Below are 21,953 nucleotides of genomic sequence, written 5' to 3' on the forward strand. Positions count from 1 at the left end.
AAAGTATGAGAAAGGAACGCTTAGAGGCATGGAATGTTGAGGTGTTTGGTGACGTGCAAGTTAGGAAGAGAGATTTTATAGAAGATAGATGCTTTAGATAGGACTGACTGAAGCAGATAAGGGAAATTTTAAGAGTGTTTTCATAGGGTGGCTAGTGGCAGGAAGAGGAAAAAAATTATTAAAGAATTGAAAAAAGAAGCTGATGGAGATGAACAGAAATGCTGTCTACTGCAGAGGCCATGACTGACTTTTACTGGGTTTCATATTTGGGGAGGATGAGTCTATGGCTATGATTTCAGGGCTAGGTTGGTGTCAATTTCTGAAGCTGCCTGGCTTGACAAACCTTTTGAGGCAGAGGAGGTGAGACGAGCTGTGTTTGAAACAGAGAAGGAAAAAACCTCTGAATCAGATGGTTTCATGATGGCTTCCTCTTAGGGTTTCTGGTACCTTTGAAGGGTGATATTTAAATGGTGTTTAATGAAATTTTTTGTAGTGATCCCCTAGGTAAAAGTATTAACTGCACTTTTATTGTCCGTTGTGCTTATCACAGTGATTTTTGGCCCATTAGTTTGATGATGGTGGCAAGTGTTCATTCAACCGTGACAAAAGTCCAACCGAACAGATTGGCTGGAGTGTTGGGGGACGCTATTTTCACAAACTCAAGTGCTTTATTGGGGGTCGTTAAAGTATAGGTGCAGCTCTGGGGCAAATAAGGTTATGGAGGATGATAATAGAAGAAGGAGGAGAGGCCTTGGTTTGAAGTTAGATTTTGAGAAGGCATATGATTGTGTTTCTTTGTTTTTGGATTAAATTTTAGAGAGTTAGGTTTTTGGTGGAGTAAGTGGATTAGAGGTTGTCAATCTTTTTCAGTCTCTTATGGGGAATGGACAACTTTTCTTGGCTTGAAGCATCTATAGGTGTGAGAAAATGGGATGCTTATCTCGATTTTTTTGTGCTCGTCTTTGATACTTTGAGTAGGAGATTTATAGTGGTTTGGGTATAGGCTTACTGTAGTGAATTAGGGTGGGGTTTGAGGACCTTTCTATATCTTTGCAGGTTGCAGATGATAACATCCTTTATGCAGGTATTATGGTTAGTTTCACTAATTTGTCTTACCATTTTTCTGATTTTTGAGTGAGTGTTGAGTAGTCATTTTCAGAGAGTGGTAGCGAGCATGGGTGTAGAGAAGTGTTCTTTCTCATTCTTGTAAGGGTGGCAGGTGTAATATCTTCTTCTTGTCCTATTTCTTACCTTGGTCTTCCCTTCTGTGGTAATCCCACAACCATGGTTTTAAAGTTCCACAAAATTGTCAAAATTTCTGCCTTCCACCATCCTTGGAATCAAAATGGTTGTTGATTTCTGTTCAAAATTTGTTGAGTCTTGAAATTTCAGAGAACATTTTTTAAATTTTGAACATGGAACAAAATTTTTCTTGAAACTGAAATTTGAGTTTCAAAACTAAAATTGAAATTTGTCTCGTAATTAATCTTCTATTTTATTGCAATAAATACTAGTAGTGTATTACAAGGAGGATATCAACTATCACTTTCAGATTTTTGAGTTTCTTTTGCAAAACTGAACTTTAGATATTCTGTTCAAATGCCACGACACAAAAAGAACCATTCCAGACCACTGTAGCAATACAGTAGTACTGTAGTGCGAGCTCTGTCAGTGGGGTACTGTAGCAGTATTGTTTGCAATGGTATTTTGGGATCATTTTTTTTTTTTCACCATAGGTCCTATGTGAAGAAGGATGTTTTGAATCTTTATTTTTTTTTTGTAGTTCCAGTAGTCAAGATCAATTGTTGTTATGGTTAAGCTTCAAAGAGACATGCATAATGTCCATATTGATTTTCTTTGGAGATTAATGAAGAATTGTCTATGTTTGTTGCAATACTTTAAAGCCTATTAAGTGAGACTTTCTTCTTTGGGACTCTGGGAGTGGTTCCTAGAACTTAATTGTGTGGTGCTAGTAGTTTTATGCTATCTAATCTTTGCTCCTTCCATCAATTGCCTCTAAACCATATTTCAACCCCGAATTTTCTGGCCTTATTTCACCTATTCCTTATTTTCTTGACAAAACCTACCCTAAATCAGCTTCCTCATTTTCCCCTACTTGTTTTGCTTCACATTGATATGCCATCTTTTCTTCCCATACATTATTTGCAAGGTTGGTAATGGGTAGTACATTACTTTTGGGAGAATCATTGGGTTGGAAAGGCTTCATTGACTTGTGCTTTTCCCTGTCTTTTACATTTGCATAGCTTTCATGATACATTGATTGCTGATTTCTTCATTAAGTAGGGAAGTGTGGAATTGTGGAATTATCACTCATAAGAAGTTTGATTGAGACAGAATCTTCAGCTTGTGTCAAATGTCGAATAATTATTTGGTATTTTTGGTGAGAGTTGAGTCTTGTCTTCCTTCTTTGGATTGCTTTTGTCTTCTTCATTTTAAGGGTTCTAGGAAGGACAAGGAGAGGAAAGCCCATTGGGTGGTGTACGGTTTTTGTCATCTTCATTCAAATTCGTAATCTGATTCTCTTCTAATAAAATGAACCAATTAGGGCCCTAATACAGACTAATTTTGCATGGAAAAAAAACAAAGAAAGCACATACTAATACTTTAATATGTCTTGAAACAGTTTCGATCATTCCATGGTAAAATCCTAAGAAAAAGTTCTAGAAATATTATTCTAATAATATGGCCCTAGAATACCTACGCAAATCTGGGAAAAATAAAAAAAACAAATAAAATTAAAACAATGCATACAAGATCTTAAATTTCCATTTGTCCCCATGATTCATGAACATAGCCTTGCAACTGGGACTTGCTTTCTCCATTCTTCCCCCTTGGATTAGGGGAAAAATGAAGCTTTGAACTTTAAAGTGTGCAAGGATGAGAAGCCTTGACATTGGAACTAGAGGCAATACAAACTCCATGTTCTTGTCAATGAACAAGAAAAGTACCAAACTAGTCCCCTCCATTGGATGACTAATGTAGGAATAATGATTTTTTTAATTAGAAAAAAGATGAAATACTGCTAATAGAGACTAGGGATCAAGGAGATGTTGGTCAAGTACTGCGAAAACAACAAAGAACAATACAATTATCACTGTAGTACATCAAAGAAATCAAGGATTACACAAATGTCCCTCCTAGACATCCCACTATGCCAATTAGTGATCATAAATACCCATTTTTCTATGATAGCCTGCAATGAAGAAATTTCTCCATCCAAAGCCCCTCTATTCCTCTCCTTCCACACCACCCAAAAAATAGCAAAGGGAATTGGGGAAAGAGCCCTCCTTTTGACCTTGTTGGAGCAGATCTCTTTCTAAGCTCAAATCTCTTCCTCAACCGAAGCTACAACGTTCCATTCCTGTTTGACCATGGAAATGGCCAAGCTCCAGTGGTTTCCTGGTCCAGGGGTAGCGAAAAAGGATGTGTTCCACCAATTCTGCTTCCTCAATGCAGAGAAAACACCTATTCACTAAAGACAAGCCTTTTTCTTAAAGATAATCAAAACTGAGGATCCTCCCTCACAGGTGAAAAAAGATAAATTCTATGGTTGCTCAGGGACCACATGTGCCCAGGTGGCCTAGCATTGAATATGTTAAAGGCTACTTTAAAAATTTATTGGAGTATCATTTTCCCAATCAAAAACATTCTTGATCAAGAGAACATTATCCTATGATTAGTGAGTTCCTGTTGTTGGCAAATGAGGGCATCTTAGATAGATGGTATGAAGAGCTGACCTAGGATTCATCACACCAAATGTCATGCCAAAATCACACATCCTGCCCATTTCCGATGCATAAATGAATGTGAGAAGAAATTCTCCCATCCTGTCTTGATGAATATCCAAACACTTAACCATAGCTTTCGGTCACCTCTTAAGAGGCCCAACCGTTATGATGAAGGCCATTTTAGTAGCAATAACTTCCCTTCAAATATAGTTTTTGTCAAACATGAACCTCCAAAGCCACTTCCCCAAGAGTGCCTTAATAAAAGTAAGAAGGGATCTAAGGCCAAGGCCTTTCTTTTGCATAGGTTGTTTGAAAAAACCCCATCTTACAAGGTGGTATTTGAAATCCTCTCCCATGTTCCCTCAAAGTAATATTCTTTGTATGCCTTCCAATCTTTTAGCAACTGCGCTAGAGATGGGAAACAGGGACATCAAATAAATAGGGAGGTTAGCAAAGGTGCTTTTAATGAGCGTGAGTTTGCCACCCTTGGAGTGAGAATTCCTTTCCAACCAGCTAGTTTCTTCTCAAATGTGCTAATTATAGGATCCCAAACTCACTTATCTTTTGCAACCTAAAATGCCTACGAGAAAGGATCCACAATGACTAGGCCCTGTAGGACTGATTTCTTTCTTACCCAAATTCACTATTCAACATGCGACTGCTTTGAACCCAAGTAGGATGCATCTACGGCTAAGAATTTTCTGGGGTTCTTCCTTGCAAAAAATAATAGTATTATTTGCAAAAAGGAGATAGGAGACTACCAAATTTTCATTGTCCTTCCAATGCTAAGCCCATTGAGCAGGCCGCCTTCCTCGGTGTCAATTATCATATGGCTCAAAACTTCCGTAATGGAGATAATAAAAGGGGGGACAGAGGGTCTCCTTGTCTCAAACTGCATGAATATCTAAAGAACTCCATGGGGCAGCCATTAATCAGCACAGAGAACGAGAGTGTAGAAACACATCCAACTGCTCCAGATTTCCCCAAAACCCATCCTTCCATAATTGTAAAGCAGACAATTCCAATTCACATGGTCAAAGGCCTTTTTCATATCCATTTTATGAACCACTCCTCTTTTTTCTGCCCTTTAAGTAGGTGTATGCAACCTCATTTGAAATAAGGGCAGCATCTACGATCTGTCTGCCTACAAAAGACGCATGTTGGTGTTTCCATGTGACTTTTGAAATTGACAATTTGAGCCTGGTTCTTAGAAATTTAGAGAGAAGTTTATACAAGCTAACAAGAAGGCTAACTGGATGGAAATCTCTGATATTTAAAGCCCCCACTCTTTCAGGGATCAAGGAGACAAAGGTTGAATTAATGCTAGACACAAATCTGCCTGAACTGTGGAAGTTTTTGAAGCCTCCAATGATTTGTAGCTTGAGAATGTCCTTGTTCCTTTGGAAGAACACTGTTAAAGCCGTTAAGGCCTGGGGCTTTGTCCCCATTGCAGCTCATGAGAGCTATTACAATTTCCTCTTCCTCAAAAGGCCTCTTGAGCAACTGAGCCATGGAGAAGTTCAGCTTTTTGAAGAAGTACCATTCGTAGTTGGTCTGTGAGATTCCCGCTCAGTATACATATTTAAGTATGAATTGCAAATTCTCCTTTTTATATATCCTTCCTCCACAAGGAGCTCACCCTCCAACTCAACTTTTTTCTACAAGTTGTATCTACGATTGCGCATTACCAGCGTGGTGAAAAAAAAATTGGTGTTTTTGTTTGCTGCCTTCAACTAAGGGCATTTTTAAGAGCAACTCTTTTGGATATGTTCTCCGCATTCATGGCCCCTTTAAGCTCGTCTTCATCCAAGTCCTTTATGTCATTCAGGATCCCATTCTTCCTTATAGTGACATTGCCAAATATTTTTTTCACCTCCACTTCAGTTTCTCTTCCAGAATTTTTTACTCTGAAGTAACCACATAGCTGGCCTTCCCTTCAACCTGCATGTCATACCAAGATTATTAACCATATCACCTTACCGTTCTTGATTAAGTCACATGTTCTCAAAATGGAAAGGGTTGGCCCACCTGATTCCTCCCACATCAAGTAAGACGAAAAAGTGATCTGAAATGGACCAAGCAAGAATGATGAACTTAAATCATTTTTATGTTATAAGAGTCTTGGTTGGCCACTTGCTCATTCTTATGTAGTAGGTCTTTGTTTTTTATGAGTTCGAGTTAGATGCCAATGTTTTCTTCTTTTTTATCCTATTCTCGTATAAATGCTCCCTAAGATTTTTTTTAGATAGTGTGCTTCTTAAGTTCTTTGTGCATGGTTATTAGAACTTCATCATCATTTTATTCCACTTCATTGCTCTTTGAGCAGGGTAGTACTAATAGTGTTGCATGCCTGACTAGAGAGGTTTAGCAGGCTTCTTGTTCAAATCTAGAAATTCAATTCTTAATTTGATGTAGATACCCTTGATATCATCCATTTCTTGTTTTTTGTATCCTTTTAGATAATAATGTAACAGTAGAACGCGACTTTGTTTTGTTGGTTTTAGGCACCATTATTTATTTATTTATTTATTATTTTTTGAAGGGGTGGAACATAGGTTAGATATTGGATTTGGCAAGTTCATTGGGTTATGAGCTTGGACCAAATGAAAATGGTAATGGAATAGGTGTTGTGAAACTTGAGATTGTTCCACCTAACTTTACCACAGTTTACTATTGTACAGGTAAATAGAGAATGAATAATTGTGCAAAATTACACGAGGTAAATTCCCAGGAAAGTGGGGGGTCACAACGGACCGCTTAAATTCCTCTTTCCTAGACAGAATTTTCCTTAGACATGTAATTAACACAATATATTACTACAACTATACCTGACAAAAGTTAACTACTGAATAGATGAAAGGAAGAACACCAGAATTTAACGAGGTTCGGCTAATTGTGCCTACGTCCTCGGACACTATCAATCAATATTTCTCTATTGTAGAAATATTACAAAATGAGAGAGAGAAGAGAGAATATGCCTAAGAGAGAAGTAGGCAAATTTGGGGATGAGATTACAAATGGAGGTGATGGGTTTATATAGGTTAGGAAATACCACTATTACAACCACTAATCACCTACCTTAGAAAAAATAGCCCACCATTGAAGACTTCAATGGCAATAGTAGGCTTCTAGAATAAGCCATAATTCAACAAATCTCCACCTTGGCGAAATTCCATCTCTTAACATCTCTCATAGATTCCATAATGTCTTCAAACGCGCTTGTAGCGCAAATCTTTCTATTTTTAACAATGTTGATCAAGTTCAAGCAATGTTGAAACTTGACCACAGTTACCACTTTTGTCATCATATTAGCAGGATTCTCAGTGGTTCGAATCTTCTGGATTACTACTCCACCTTCTTCCAGAATTTCTCGAACAAAGTGATATCGAACGTCGATGTGCTTTGTCCTTGAATGGTAGACTTGGTTCTTTGCTAGATGGATAGCACTTTGGCTATCACAATGCACCTTGATGTGCTTCTGTTCAATTCCCAAATATTTCATCAATCCTTGAAGCCAAATTGCCTCCTTCGCAGCCTCTGTGACTGCCATATACTCTGCCTCTGTAGTGGACAAAGCAACTGTTGACTGTAAGGTAGACCTCCAACTAACTGGCGCTTTTGCAAGAGTAAAAATATAGCCAGTAGTTGACCGACGCTTATCCAAATCACCAGCGTAGTCGGAATCACAGTATCCAACAATACTATGATCATCTTGCTTATCCTGCTCAAATATTAGTCCAACATCTACCGTATACAAAATGTATCGTAGAATCCATTTCACAGCTTGCTAATGTTCCTTTCCAGGATCATGCATATACTTGCTCACAACTCCAATGGCTTATGAAATATCGGGCCTTGTACACACCATGGCATACATCAAGCTACCAACAACACTTGAATACGGTACTTTTGACATGTATTCTCGTTCTGCTTCAGTTTTTGGAGACATAGATGCATTTAGCTTGAAATGAGGAGCAAGCGGAGTACTAACAGGTTTTGACTTCTCATCCATACCAAAACGCTTCAGTACTTTCCTCAAATATTGTTTTTGAGTCAAACAAAGTCTCCCCAATTTCTTGTCTCTACTTATCTCCATACCGAGAATTTTCTTTGCTTCGCCTAGATCCTTCATCTCAAACTCCCTATTCAATTGAGCCTTCAGTTTGTCAATTTCTATCTGACTTTTGGAGGCTATCAATATATCATCAACATAAAGAAGAAGATATATGAAAGATCTATCTTGTAGCTTGCAAAAATACACACAGTGATCATATTTGCTTCTTCTATACTTTTGCCCCATCATAAACTTGTCAAATCGTTTGTACCACTGCCTTGGGGATTGTTTTAATCCATACAACAATTTTTCAAGTTTGCACACCATATTTTCTTTTCCAGCAACTTTGAAACCTCTTGGCTGAGTCATGTAGATTTCCTCTTCCAAGTCTCCATGTAAAAATGCAGTTTTTACATCTAATTGAACTAGTTCCATATCCAATTTTGCTACCAAAGCCAATAAGATTCTAATGGAGGAATGTTTTACTACTGGAGAAAATACCTCATTGTAATCAATTCCCTCCGTTTGTGCATAGCCTTTAGCCACCAACCTTGCTTTGTAGCGAACACTATTCTTGTCAGGAAATCCATCTTTCTTTGTATATACCCATTTACACCCAATTGCCTTCTTTTCCTTCGGAAGACTAACAAGCTTCCATGTTTGATTCTTATGAAGGGACTGCATTTCTTCATTCATGGCTTCCCTCCACTTTTCTTCTTTCGAACTTTGGATTGCTTCATTGTAAGTAACAGGAGTATCATCGTTTGCAATTGGAGATGCGTAAGCCACCATGTCAACAAAGCGAGTAGGCTTTCTAATTTTTCTCTTTGGCTTACTCAATGCAATAGATTCATGTTGCTGTGGAGGTTCTTGGGTTGAAACCTCTTCTACAGGCAACTCTTCTTCTACCATAGGAGAGTCTTCATTTTCTGGGTAAACAATTCTTCTATCAAACTCCACTTGTTTTGGAGCACCATCTTTTTGCTCAACACTTTCTGTTGTCAACTTTCTTAAAAAAGTAGATTCATTAAAGGTAACATCCCTGCTGAAGATTATTTTCTTTGTCTCTAGACACCAAAGACGATATCCCTTTACTCCAGAGGTGATTCCCATAAAGATTGCTTTTTTAGCCCTCGGATCCAGCTTTGATTCCTTGACATGATAGTAGGCAGTGGAACCGAATACATGTAAGGAATCATAATCTGTAGCAGGCTTTCCAAACCATTTCTCCAATGGTGTTTTACCACAAATAGCAGTAGATGGTAGGCGGTTGATGAGGTGGCAGGCATATGTTACAGCCTCGGCCCAAAATTCTCTACCCAACCCAGCATTGGACAACATACGCTGAACCTTCTCCAACATTGTTCAATTCATACGTTCTGCCACTCCATTCTGTTGTGGTGTACTTCTCACTGTGAAGTGTCGAATAATACCTTTATCTTCGCAGACTTTAAGAAATGGATCACTTCTATATTCTCCACCATTATCTGTACAGAGGCACTTGATCCTTTTGCTTGTTTGAGTTTCCACCATATTTTTCCATCTGAGGAAGACTCCTAACACTTCATCCTTAGTTTTCATAGTATACACCCATACTCTTCGAGAAAAATCGTCAACAAAGGTCACATAGTAGTGTTTTCCTCCCAGTGAAGTTGTCTTGGAGGGTCCCCACACATCAGAGTGAACATAATCCAAAATACCCTTGGTATTATGGATTGCAATACCAAATTTCACTCTTGTTTGCTTCCCTTTGATGCAATGTTCACATAAATCTAGCTTGCAGGTCTTTGCTCCCTTTAATAATCATTGATTTGTAAGAAGTCCCAAGGATTTTTCACCTGCATGCCCCAAGCGTATATGCCATAACCTAGTTGCTTCTATTTCTTTATCATCAGAAGAAACTGTTGCTGTCGTCCCAATAAATGTTCGACCTTGATAGTGATACAAGTTATTGTTCTTACGAATTTCCTTGATTACCACAAGTGCACTAGAGATGATCTTCATGGCTCCGTTTTTTGCTATTACTTTGAATCCCTTTGATTCTAGGGTTCCTACAGAAATAAGATTCTTCATCAAATTTGGTACATATCTAACGTTCGTCAATATTTTGATTGATCCATCTTGATTCCTCAAACAGATTGAACCAATCCCATGTGTGGTAAGAGGGACATCATTTGCTGTGTAGACGACTCCACCTTCTAGTTCTTTAAAATCAAAGAACCAATCCCGATTGGGACACATTTGATGGCTACACCCAGAATCTAGTAGCCATATACTCGAAGAACTAGTTGATGGCGTAGCAGCAAGCGAAATATCTGAGCTTCCATCTTCGTACTCAACCACATTTGAGATGGCCTTTCCTTTATCAAGTTTGCCTTTATTCTTTAGCTTCGGACAGTCTTTCTTCCAGTGCCCCTTTTCCTGACAAAAGGCACATTCATCTTTGTTTGGTCTGGACCTTGACTTGGATCTCTCTTTCTTTCTACTATTCTGGCTTTGTGAACGGCCTCGAACTACTAGAGCCTCGTTGGCTCCACTTGTGCTTTCAAGCTTGCCCTTCTTCCTCAATTCATAGCTGTACAAAGCAGCACAAACCTCGCCAAGAGACACTTTATCCTTTCCATGGAGTAGAGTAGTTTCAAGAAACTCAAACTCCTCAGGAAGGGATCCCAACAACATCAAAGCTAGGTCTTCATCTTTAAAAGTCTCATCTAGATTAACTAGATCAGTAACCAACCTATTAAAGTTGGTGATATGATCATTCATAGTGGTACCCCAGACATAAGTGAAGCGAAATAGTCTCTTCTTCATATGGAGTTTCTTCTGAGAGCTTTTCTTCAAAAACTTTTCCTCCAGTGCCTTCCATAACTTGTTTGTAGAAGTTTCCTTACAGAATGCATACTTCTGCTTTCTTGAAAGACACGATCGAATTGTACCACATGCTAACCGATAAATGGTCCCCCATTCTTTCTTCTTAATATCTTCTGGTTTCTCTTCTTCAATGGCAATGTCTAGACCTTGCTGAAAGAGAGCGTCTAGAACCTCACTTTGCCACATACCAAAATGACCGGTGCCGTCAAAAATCTCCACTGCAAATCTGGCATTTGTCACAGTAGTTCTTGCCAAAATAGACGAGTTTGATGTGGATGCTTTTGCACTATCTGCCATCTCTGCCATAAATGCTATTCAATAGTCGCTGATGCGAAATGCCAATAGCCCAAGGAAAACTTTTCTGATGTGGAAGATTAGACTAAGCTGCAACCACAGAGCATACTAAGAATAACCTTGGCTCTGATACCAATTGTTGTGAAACTTGAGATTGTTCCACCTAATTTTACCATAGTTTACTATTGTACAGGTAAATAGAGAGTGAATAATTGTGCAAAATTACATTAGGTAAATTCCCAGGGAAGTGGGGGGTCACAACGGATCGCTTAAATCCCTCTTTCCTAGACAGAATTTTCCTTAAACATGTAATTAACACAATATATTACTACAACTATACCCGACAAAAGTTAACTACTGAATAGATGAAAGGAAGAACACCAGAATTTAACGAGGTTCGGCTAATTGTGCCTACGTCCTCGGATACTATCAATCAATATTTCTCTATTATAGAAATATTACAAAATGAGAGAGAGAAGAGAGAATGTGCCTAAGAGAGAAGTAGGCAAATTTGGGGATGAGATTACAAATGGAAGTGATGGGTTTATATAAGTTAGGAAATACCACTATTACAACCACTAATCACCTACCTTAGAAAAAATGGCCCACCATTGAAGACTTCAATGGCAATGGTAGGCTTCTAGAATAAGCCATAATTCAACAATAGGTGCATTGGGTTGTGTCCTAAAGTTTCTAGCAATGTTGTCGGAGTTTCTCCACTTATGCTTTAAAAAGTGGATTGGATACTGGGCTGGCTGTGTAGGCCTTTGATTGTTGGACTTGGTGTTGTGGGAATTTCTCCCCTTATGTTTTAAAAAGTGGATTGGAAAGTGGGTTGGCAGTCTAGGCCTTTGATTGTTGGACTTGGTTTAACACTTGGGTTGAGCTAAATGCATATGAGATAATTTGAAAAGGGTTGGATTTGGGGTTTATTGAATGCACTTGGGCTAAAGTTTCGGGTTGAAAGAATTTGAACAGAGGGCTTCCACTCATGTATGCACCTGGGCACATGTGGTCCCTCTCTACTCCATGTATGCACCATCATAGGCCCTTTTCCCCTCCCACTCATTTGCACATAAAACCTCTAATCTCTCTCTCTTGTTAGATGATTTAATAACCCAACCAGGTTCTACGCACAACCCAACCAATTCCATGTCCTACCCTTTCTCTATTTAACCCAAGGATAGGATTCAATGTTACAAAACAAAAATCCATGTCTTTGCTTCATTCAATTCAATCCTATCCTTGTATATTCATATTTTATTATGTATCCCTAAAAGGAAATGGTTTTGACATGTTCGCTACTCAAGTGGTTGACACTCTCAAGAAGTGTTAGGTCCTATGTATCCTTTTGACTTCAATGGATGTTTTCAAATTGGATGGTTGACATGTAGTAGTATGTTAATTGGTATAGGTTAATGGATCACGGGTGTAGGTACTTTTCTAGGTCCGAGCTTTGTAATAGAATTGCAATGCATGGAATAAGACATAAAATACTATAATAAACAACCTCTTACCAGATGGCATCAAATAAAAACAACTTCAGAGAGAAGCCCATTCCACCATCTTCTAGGGGGGAATTCAAGACCAAAAGGTCAAGTTCTTATCAAAAGCCATAACGGGTCACACATTAGTCACTTTTTAGGGTTCCAAAGTGTTGTAGAGTGTTGATGAAAAGACATACAACATTCAAGATTTTGAAGCCAATATTTGGAGTCCTAAATGTTAGTCTAGGTAGGCACCCAAGAGAAGGGGGGGGGGGGGGGTTGTATTGGGTGATAAAAATGTTTCGTTTTCTAACAAAATAAGCTCGGTACTCAATCTTGTTCACTTGATAATTGGATTGCATGCAATATTTAATAAACAATATATCCTTTAAAGGAACAATAGAATAAATGCAATAATAATTAGAGTTGCCAGATTATCAAGTTGATTAAATAAGTTAGTACGAAAGACACAGTTACTACGGATAATACTTAGTGAATAATATGATAGGTGGATGTGTTCAATATGAAGACTCCAACCTTGATTCGATCATTATGTTGATTGATTAGTGATGTGTGCAATATTAATCCACAATTAGGGCTGCTGACAAACCAAACCGCTCATGAGCGACTAAGGAGCTTGGCTCGTTAAGAGCTCGTTCGGGCTTGTTTATTTCCTTATTGAGTGATTCCCAAGCCTATTTTTCAAGCTTGTTTACTAAACGAGTTGATCTTGAACATAGACGAGTTCAGCTCATTTCAGCTCGTGAGCAGCTGGATTACAAGCTCGACAATGGGCTCGAGTTTAGTTTGGTACTCAACAAATATTTATTTATTTAACTTATTATTTTAGCTTGGCTTTATTTATAAATAAATTAATAAAATAATATGAATTTGTTAACACATGGAAACTTATATAAAAAGAGGGAAGACTTAGGAAGACTTCCATCTTCCGATGTTGGAACGAAAGGAGCTCAAATGTGATATTCCACATTTCCACCTAAGACAACGAGTAGAGCAGTTGGTGTTGGCTGACAATGGAGTCACTGTCATGGCACTGGCAGAGCAGCATTTGGAGCAAGGTTGTCGCTGTTCTTCTGCCGGAGAGGTAGCAACGAAGTGGGGTTCTTGCCGCTGTTGAAGTCCAGTGAGGACGAGAGAAGAGCCAATCAGTTTTAGCAATGAAACGAACTCGTGGCTGGAGGCTGGAGCTGTCCGCAAAGATTTATGATCAACGGCGGCAGCAGTGTGGCATTGCTTCCCATCCTCGTGAATATTTCTTCAAAATCGGCACCTGCCAGCTGCCGCACCTCCACTCACCATTTCTGGCGCATCTTACCTATCAAAATTAGCAAACAGCACAACATCCCGATATGCATGCAATACTTATCATGCATTTTTGTATCTCACTGTACATGGCAGCAACTTAATTTCTGCGTAATTGAAATATAATGGGGATTAATTGAATGTGGAATTGGGATTTGGGAATGAGGGGATGAAATTGGCAGTCATGACTCATGAACAAGAGAAGCGAAAGTGGAATTGGGTGTTTCACTTGTCCCACGCCAACTAACAGAAGAAGGGATAATTTCTCCTCCCTTGATAAATACTTGTTCCCCTTCCAGTAGAAAAGCGCCCAGTGTGAGGTTGGGCCTTGGCTTCCTTTTCTGTTGCTGGCCCTTTAAGGCCTATAAAATGAAATATGATGATGGGCCTTAAAAATTTCTTATTCTTGTGGGCTTTCAAAAAGAAATTTGATTAGCTTGCAGAAAGTACAATTGAGCCTGATCTTGTAGATTTATTTTTGAGTCGAGCTCGAGCTTAGGATTTTAAGCTCGTTTTTATTTGAGCCTGAGCCCGAACTGAGTCTTTAGTTTATCGAGCCAAGCCTGAACATGCCAAAGCTCGGCTCGGTTTGGCTTGTTTGCAGCCCTATCCACCATCCAACCATTTAGTTGATTGATTAGGGATAGTTAAAATGAAGTGCACAATTAAATTGTAAAGTAGAGAGAGATAAGAGAGACGTAGATTTTATAGTGGTTCGGTCTTTGGCCAACATCCATTTCCCAAACAGCATGTTTGAGCTTTTCCACCAATACTTGTAGTATTACAAAACTAGAACAACACTCCTACATTGTTGAAAACCTATCAAAAACTGTGCCCAGCATCAGGGATAATGGCCTGTGGGGTCGACAAAACCTTAACATGGCCCGTGACGAAAACATAGTGTTTTGCACTCTAGGAGCACAGTCGCAACGAGGAATACACCTAATACTCAGTGCCCAAGACACATGTCCTAACATGAGATCACACCCATAGAAAAATAGCAACATGACGGTAAACCTTTGAGGTCTTTTTCTAGTTCACAACCAAATTATGAAAATCAGAACCATGAATCTAAAGAACCTTAATGAAGGTCTCGACCTATTAGGTAAGATATACAATAAGAAACACGAAGTTACAACTGCAGCAAAACAACAAATAGCAGAGTGTAAAAGCAGTATTGTGAGTTTGAAGCTTGTGCGCACCATGTCTGCATTTGGTTAGTCTTAAACTAGTACTTATAGGCAAGTGATCGGAATCCAGCAAGCTTCATTTATGTTTTGTAGTTGATGCTTGATTGAGCTGGAAGATATTTTGCACATGTGGTTGACCATTAATGCTAGCGAAAGAAGGAAATTTCTAGTCATTGGATAATCCTTTATTCTCCAATTTTGAATTTCGAACGGTAGAACCTGACAAGGAGGATTTAGAATCTGTCTGAGATATTAATCAGCAATATATGAGATAATGTAATCATATTAATACAGCAAGATGGTCGAACAACATACTAACTCGCATAGCAAGAATTACAGTGCGTCTATTAACAAGTCTGTGACAGAGTCGGTGTATGAGTCTCTGAGTGTGTTTGTTATAGAGTCTGTTTGTGAGTGTGTTCATCAGTCTGCGTGTGTCTATTTATGACTCTATGTGTTCTGTGAGTCTAAAAGTTGAGCACCACTTTTTGTCAATCATCAAAACTAACATCAACATTCCCTCCCTTTTTGATTGATGACAAAACCATGTGTGTGTAATGTGTGCTTCCCTTTACTTAGTGCATAGCTCCCCCTTAATAAAAGCTCCAAGCAATATTTCTCAAGATTCAAAGGGAGGTATATAGCAGCAATATATAAATATATTCATTCATCAACATGCATCAATAGTATATATGGGAGGTAGCAGTTGCCACAGTATCAAAAAGACATAAGTCATACACATGGTAATACACACAGTATCTTCTCCCCCTTTTTTGTCATAATAAAAAAGTATACAGGGAGTACTAGCAGTAACAGAAACAAAAGAAAATATTGTAGCAGCACATATCAAGCAAAGAGTAAAGAAAGATCAAATATCAGGGTGGTGAGACTAGGGGTGTGGTTGAACAAAGCTCAGAATCTTGTAATTCTAGTCATAACAAGCTCTTCCAGGTGCTGCACACAATCAGAGTGTGTGTTAAGAGTGTTTTCTTCTGGTGCAGGGCCAGAATTTTCATGCAAGTGAGTGTTCACTGTAAGGTTTGGTTTGGATCTAGTTGGAAAGCACATCTCCAAAGGGTACATGGAGAGCCTGAAAAGATTTTGTAGAGGTAGTGAGCATAGGGCAGAGAACCAGAGCTTCTTTCCTTAGCAGCCAACATATGGTGTAGGATGAAAATGAGCAAGTTAAGAGGTTTCTTTCCCACATGAAAAGGAGGTCAAGATCAGTCACCAAGGTCATAGAACCAGCTCGGGGCAATGGTAGGTTTGCAATAATGTGGTGAATGATTCTCTTGTCAATCGAAAGAATGTTGGCATCATTTGGAGATTTAGATGAACCAAATACAATTTTTAAAGCTTTCTTTTTCTTGAGGGCATTTAGGGAGTCAATGCCAGCTAAAGGAAGGTCAAACACAAGAGCCAAATGACGTGGTTTAATATCCATGTGCATGGAGTGCACATAGGATCTCAGAATGGGTGTATCAACTGTCCTTTCTGTTCTAGATTAGAATAGAATACACAGACAAAATTTCTCAAGATAGGGCCATTAAAATGACATAGTTTCATCCACCCTTGGGCCTAAAAAAGTTTAGGAAAGCTAAAACTGTAATTGGAAAAATATTCAAAAGGGACGGCATGAGGTGGCAAAAATTTCTTATTGATGAAGGAAGAAAAGAACATGTTTTTGTCGCTCAGGGTGAGATACCAGTCTACGTCATAACCTTTGAGGATTGGAATAGGGAATTGTTCACTTGTCTAGAGGCAATTTGCCAACAAACTAAGAATCTGAACATTCATCCTGCTCCAGTCACTATTTTTTTCTTATTGCTCGTGTGCGTGAGTAAGATGATTCTGTTTACCCTGACTAGTTGAGAATATCTTCACAACCATAGACCATTATTAGTAATTGTGACTCTTTGATTGGCATAGTAATTTGTTTGGCAGTGTTGAAGAAATAAGGAACTTAGTCTCCACGACAAGCCAAAAGGATTTCCAAAAGCGCGCACACAGCCCCAACTAGGATGAAACAAACACCAACATAGCATTTCTACAAACGCTTCAAAGACAGCCCAGAAAACAGATCAGAATAGCCCATAAACACCTCAAACAGTCCACTAAACATAAGAATAGGCAAAAAAAAAAAAAAAAAAACATTTCAAAAACAATCCAAAACAGTCCATAAAGTAACTTGAAACCACAGGAATGCAACAAATACTTGCAGCCAGCCACTTAATACCAGGCAGAACAATAAAGGTATTTTCATTGCACCATACTGACATGAAATATACCAACCAGCGGCACTAGCAGGTGCCAACAGTTGCTTGAACACAGGAAGTTCTAATGCTTTTTCAGAAATACCATGAAAGATACGGTTATGGCACACTGTCCCAGCCTTGGGCTTCAAACCCCAGAAAACCATTTTACAGTACTACTTAAGTGGGAGAGGGCAACCAAGATTTGAGAAGAAATCATCCTGCCTGACAGTACTAATGTCAGCACAGTCCCTGCTAACATCAGCATGTCTTCCCTTGGTTCAACTCAGGACTTTGTTTCAGAAGTTCTTGTGGGGATTTTTAAAAAAATATTTAATTTTTTATAGAAGAGAAATTAGAAAGAACTGAGGAAAGTTCAAGAAAGGGAAGCAAGGAGAAACTCCATTATTGCCAAGATGCCATGTTAATGCCCGAGAGTGAGAGAAACAACTTGTGCTTTTTGTTTTTTGTTTTTTTTAGAAAATAATATGAAGGATATTAAAATTTCCACGAAAGGAAATGTAAATTTATGGATCAAATTACTAAAAAGACTCAAAAGAGGTAAAAAGACTACTGATGGAATTTGCATTTATGACATGCATGGGAGCTCAGGTTGTCATTTGTGTGTGTTGTGTGTGTGTTTGTTGAGTGAGTGAGTTTTCATTCTGCATATAGACTAATTTGATTGAACTGGTTGTAGCCCCAACTTACTGCATAATGCTGTTGAACATTGGTGAACTTAAGAATGATACCTCTCTTTAGTCAATCAATAATGTGTTGGTATTTTTGAACAGGGAGAACCTTTGTGCGTTTTTTATTCCCGTTATGGTATCTGTAAGTTTGGTCCAAGTTGCAAGTTTGACCACCCTATGGGAATCTTCACATACAACCTTTCAGCATCTTCATCTGATGCCCCAGTTGTTCGGCGTTTGTTGGGGTCATCATCAGGCACTTCTCCTTTGAATCTATCAGAAGGACTTGTTGAATCAGGCTCAACAAAGCCCAGGCGACTTTCACTGGCAGAAACAAGACAAATGCCTTCTGGTGACAATAATATTGATGCAGAGTGATAAATGTTTGTTCAAGAAATTTTCCAGTTATTTCCTTGCAGTCTTTTGAAGGATAAAGAAGAGTTATCTGTAAATTCATTTTTCATTGCTGAAGATGGATTCATGTTAAGTCAATCCTGTTCTGAAAATGCATTAAACTCAACAAACTACTCATCGGACTTCATGCTCTGTATAAAACTGCAGTATTTTCCCAATTTGTTGAAATCCAATGTGAACATTCATCTCCCAAAAACCCCATTTTTCTGGTTTATGTGAAGCACTTTTTTCCCCTGAAATCCATGTGAAGCAATTCTTTTTGCAAGTGTTGATGTCATCAGTCTGGCATTCTGCTCAAGGTTTATTGTGTCACTCTGATCCAAAGTTTGTCCCTGACTGCTTGCTTGCCTTTTGGTAATGCTTCATCTTTTTCTGCCTGTCTTGCTTGTTCATGTTCTTGTTTTCTTTTTGTTTTCCTCCTTTTTCCTCTTCTACCACTTCATTATGTACTTTGCATGCACAAATTGATTTTTTGTTGCCATTATTATTATTCTTAAAACTAAACACACTTATTTTGTGTCTCTGTTAATCCTGATTGTAACTTTTTTTGTAGGAAGGTTTTCTTTTTTCCTGTTTGTCTTTTCCTCTGCGTTAGTCTATTGTAATTTCTGTGATGGCCCCTTTTTCCAATCATGATTCCTATTTTATATAGTTTTTATTTGTTTTGGTAGAAAAATTTTACATTGCAGAACTCTATGTGGGCCAAATTTTGTTTCGGATGTGGATGGTGAAGGCAGCAGGACGAAGCACAAGGATTCTGCTCATGTTCTCCCATGATGAATTCTTCAGACAATAAGAATATCAAAGTAGATCTTTATATATTCTCAGATATTTTTTCAGTGCAACCCGGAAGTCACTTGCCATAGTCATGTGCTGATATGTTTGTGTTGCCTCGAGTTTGGTTGTTTCAAAAGCTTTCAGCTCTGAATTTCTCAGGAAGTTTTTAATTTTTTTATTTTTTTTGGAAGTCATAGCAGGCATCTTAGAAACATGAAAAATAAATTGTTTTTCTTTTCTTTTTGATAAATATTAAAACTGTATATGTTTGATATTTCAATACAGCTGTCCTCTGTGGCTGGAAGGTTTGTGGTCTCTTGAAACCCACTTGAAAATGTGGTTTTGAAAATGCCTGTAATTATGTAACAACAGTTTTCCGTGGTTTGTATATGCCTCTGTGCGAGTGTTGGGGAGGGGGAGAATATGAGTTGAACTGTGCAGTATTGCCAACTGGGACACAAGCTTGAAGCATAACAGCGGCAGCTTCAAACTACGGAATTTGAACTTCTCATTAAGGGGTGTGGCTACTTTTCTTCTAAACCTTTACCCTGGCATCATGGATTTTTCAGTTTTCCTGCACAATTGTGGCAAGTGTGGAACTGGGGCCTCTCTTTATCTTTTCATCCTAATTCTGCATATGCCATCATGTCTTAAAAATCTGGATGATATCTACTATCCTCCGGTATTAAATTGTGATGGTATTATTTTTCTTGAATTCTATTCGCTCGGGCCTCGGTGCCTACGATGTACTGATTTATAATGGCCATTTAGATTTTTTATGACTGAATGGTCTCTAATTTTTTTTAAATGCTGTCATGAAACCACAAACGCTAGAACTATAATTTTGTTTCTTTTTTCTTTGGTGATTTGGAATTGCTTCAGGAATTATAGAGCTTTGCTATTTTTTAATTGGTCCAGTTAGTTCTTAGTATCAGTTATTGTTGTCATAAACATATTAAAACGGATCTACCTTGTCAATTTTATAACTTTCTATTGCAGTGGAAGAGACGCAAAACTGATCAAAATTAATGAAAGATACAATCCTTAAAATTTCTAATACAAATAATATGCGTAGACATGGAAGCTTCTACAAAGCCCTACGTGCAGAGGTTTTTTTTTAAAAAAAAATAAAAATAAATAAATAAATACAAGGAATCGCAATTATCACATGTCATGAAATATATTAACATATTTGAGTAGCTGTTGCTCGCTGGATGCCAAGAGTATTTGATCTTTGTCTAAACAAGTCTTAATTTAATGAAAAAATTCTCAGAGAGTGTGCTCTTTTGGGCACATTAGCATCCCACTTGGTAGGCTGTCCTTTCCTACAGTTGGCATTAATGGGCAAGCGGTATAATCAATAGCATAAATTGGAGGGTTTTTTTTTTTATTTTTTTTTATTTTCAGATTTAGTTTTAATTTATTAAAAAATATTTAAGAAAAGTTTGGGAAACTTTATTTGTCTATTTAATCCGTCCTAAAAGACGTCAGACCATCTAGTGTTTTTTAAACAAAAAATGTTAGATGGTCCAGCGTCTTATAATATGAGAAAACTCACAATATGATGACATGTGGTGGCCAAAAAATGCTAGATGGTTCAATGTTTTTTGCTCCGTTATTTTACGTCTTCCTCCTTTCTCTTTCTCTGCGAATCGCAGAGCAGACCGAGAACGGAAGGAGCTACGCACATGGAAGGACGATCTGACGAACTTAGACCTTGCAGACGATCGTTGGTTTGGATTGTACAATCCAAACGTTGTGAGAGGAGGTAGAATTCGAACGTTGTGGGAGGCATTACATAAAGAAGAGAGATGAGGTATGATTTCCTATATTTAAGCATTATTCTTATTTTGTTACGATTTGAAATTTTGAGTGCAAATTTGTGTTAATTCATAGTAGAAATAAGTGTTTTGTACGTTGAATTTGGTTTTATTGAACTAAATTTAGTGATTTGAACTATCCTTTGAGAACCCCCAATTTGAGGTTAGGGTTTTTTTTCATGTTTTGAAATTGTTCATATGAATTTTATTTGAATAAATGATGAATGCATATGTTATCATTTGTTTGATAGCATTTTATATCATACTATGACAACCCATGGCAGTGTAGCATCTTCTAGGTCTTCATTTAAAAATTTGCAACCATGTTCAAACTTGGATCAAATATATTGAAAGATGAAATTGTTCATATTAATTTTATTTGAATAAATGATGAATGCATATGATATTGTGTGTTTGTAGTAGTTTGCATCATACTATGACAACCCATGGCAATGTAGCATCTTCTAGGTCTTCATTTAAAAATGCAACCATGTTCAAACTTGGATCAAATATATTCAAAGATGAAATTGTTCGTATTAATTTTATTTGAATAAATGATGAATGCATATGATATTGTGTGTTTGATAGCATAAAATTATATTACATGATTTGTATTTTTTTTTTTATCTTTTATTTATGTTAGAACACTAGAAGTTTGTCATGTATGCATTTGCTAAATTTATTTTGTTTCCAAATTTTTCATAAGCATGCATTTTAATGTTTCCTAAAGTTCCATTGTAAAATTTCATCATTTACTATTAATTTCCACCGTTCCTGAAAATCAAAATCAATATTTCATCAAAATTTTCTTAAATTGAGACCATCACAATATCCATCAAAATCAAATTTTAAGTCCTTGACCATACCTGGCCCCCGTTCCCCTCTAGCAGACACTTTAGACCTTCACATCCTCGACCTTATTACATCCCTTAACATCCTTGCTACCCACAAATGAATAAACCACCTCCGTACACAATCCACTCCAATAAAAAGCTGTTGCTCCACTTGGGTTCTTCCAACCTTAGCTTAT

General features: G+C 37.8%; 1 protein-coding gene across 1 annotated transcript in view; it reads left to right on the forward strand.

The window, feature by feature from the left end:
- LOC131152989 (zinc finger CCCH domain-containing protein ZFN-like) overlaps positions 1-18,522 on the forward strand; it is a 48,793-nt gene extending 30,271 nt beyond the window's left edge. Inside the window, exon 7 of the mRNA XM_058104992.1 lies at positions 18,015-18,522. Within this exon, the coding sequence (XP_057960975.1) occupies positions 18,015-18,290 (276 nt within the window). The 3' untranslated portion in view covers positions 18,291-18,522. The remainder of the gene's footprint in view (positions 1-18,014) is intronic.
- The last annotated feature ends 3,431 nt before the right edge of the window (positions 18,523-21,953 follow it).

The sequence above is a fragment of the Malania oleifera genome, chromosome 4 (assembly GCF_029873635.1).
Source record: "Malania oleifera isolate guangnan ecotype guangnan chromosome 4, ASM2987363v1, whole genome shotgun sequence".
NCBI lineage: Eukaryota > Viridiplantae > Streptophyta > Magnoliopsida > Santalales > Ximeniaceae > Malania > Malania oleifera.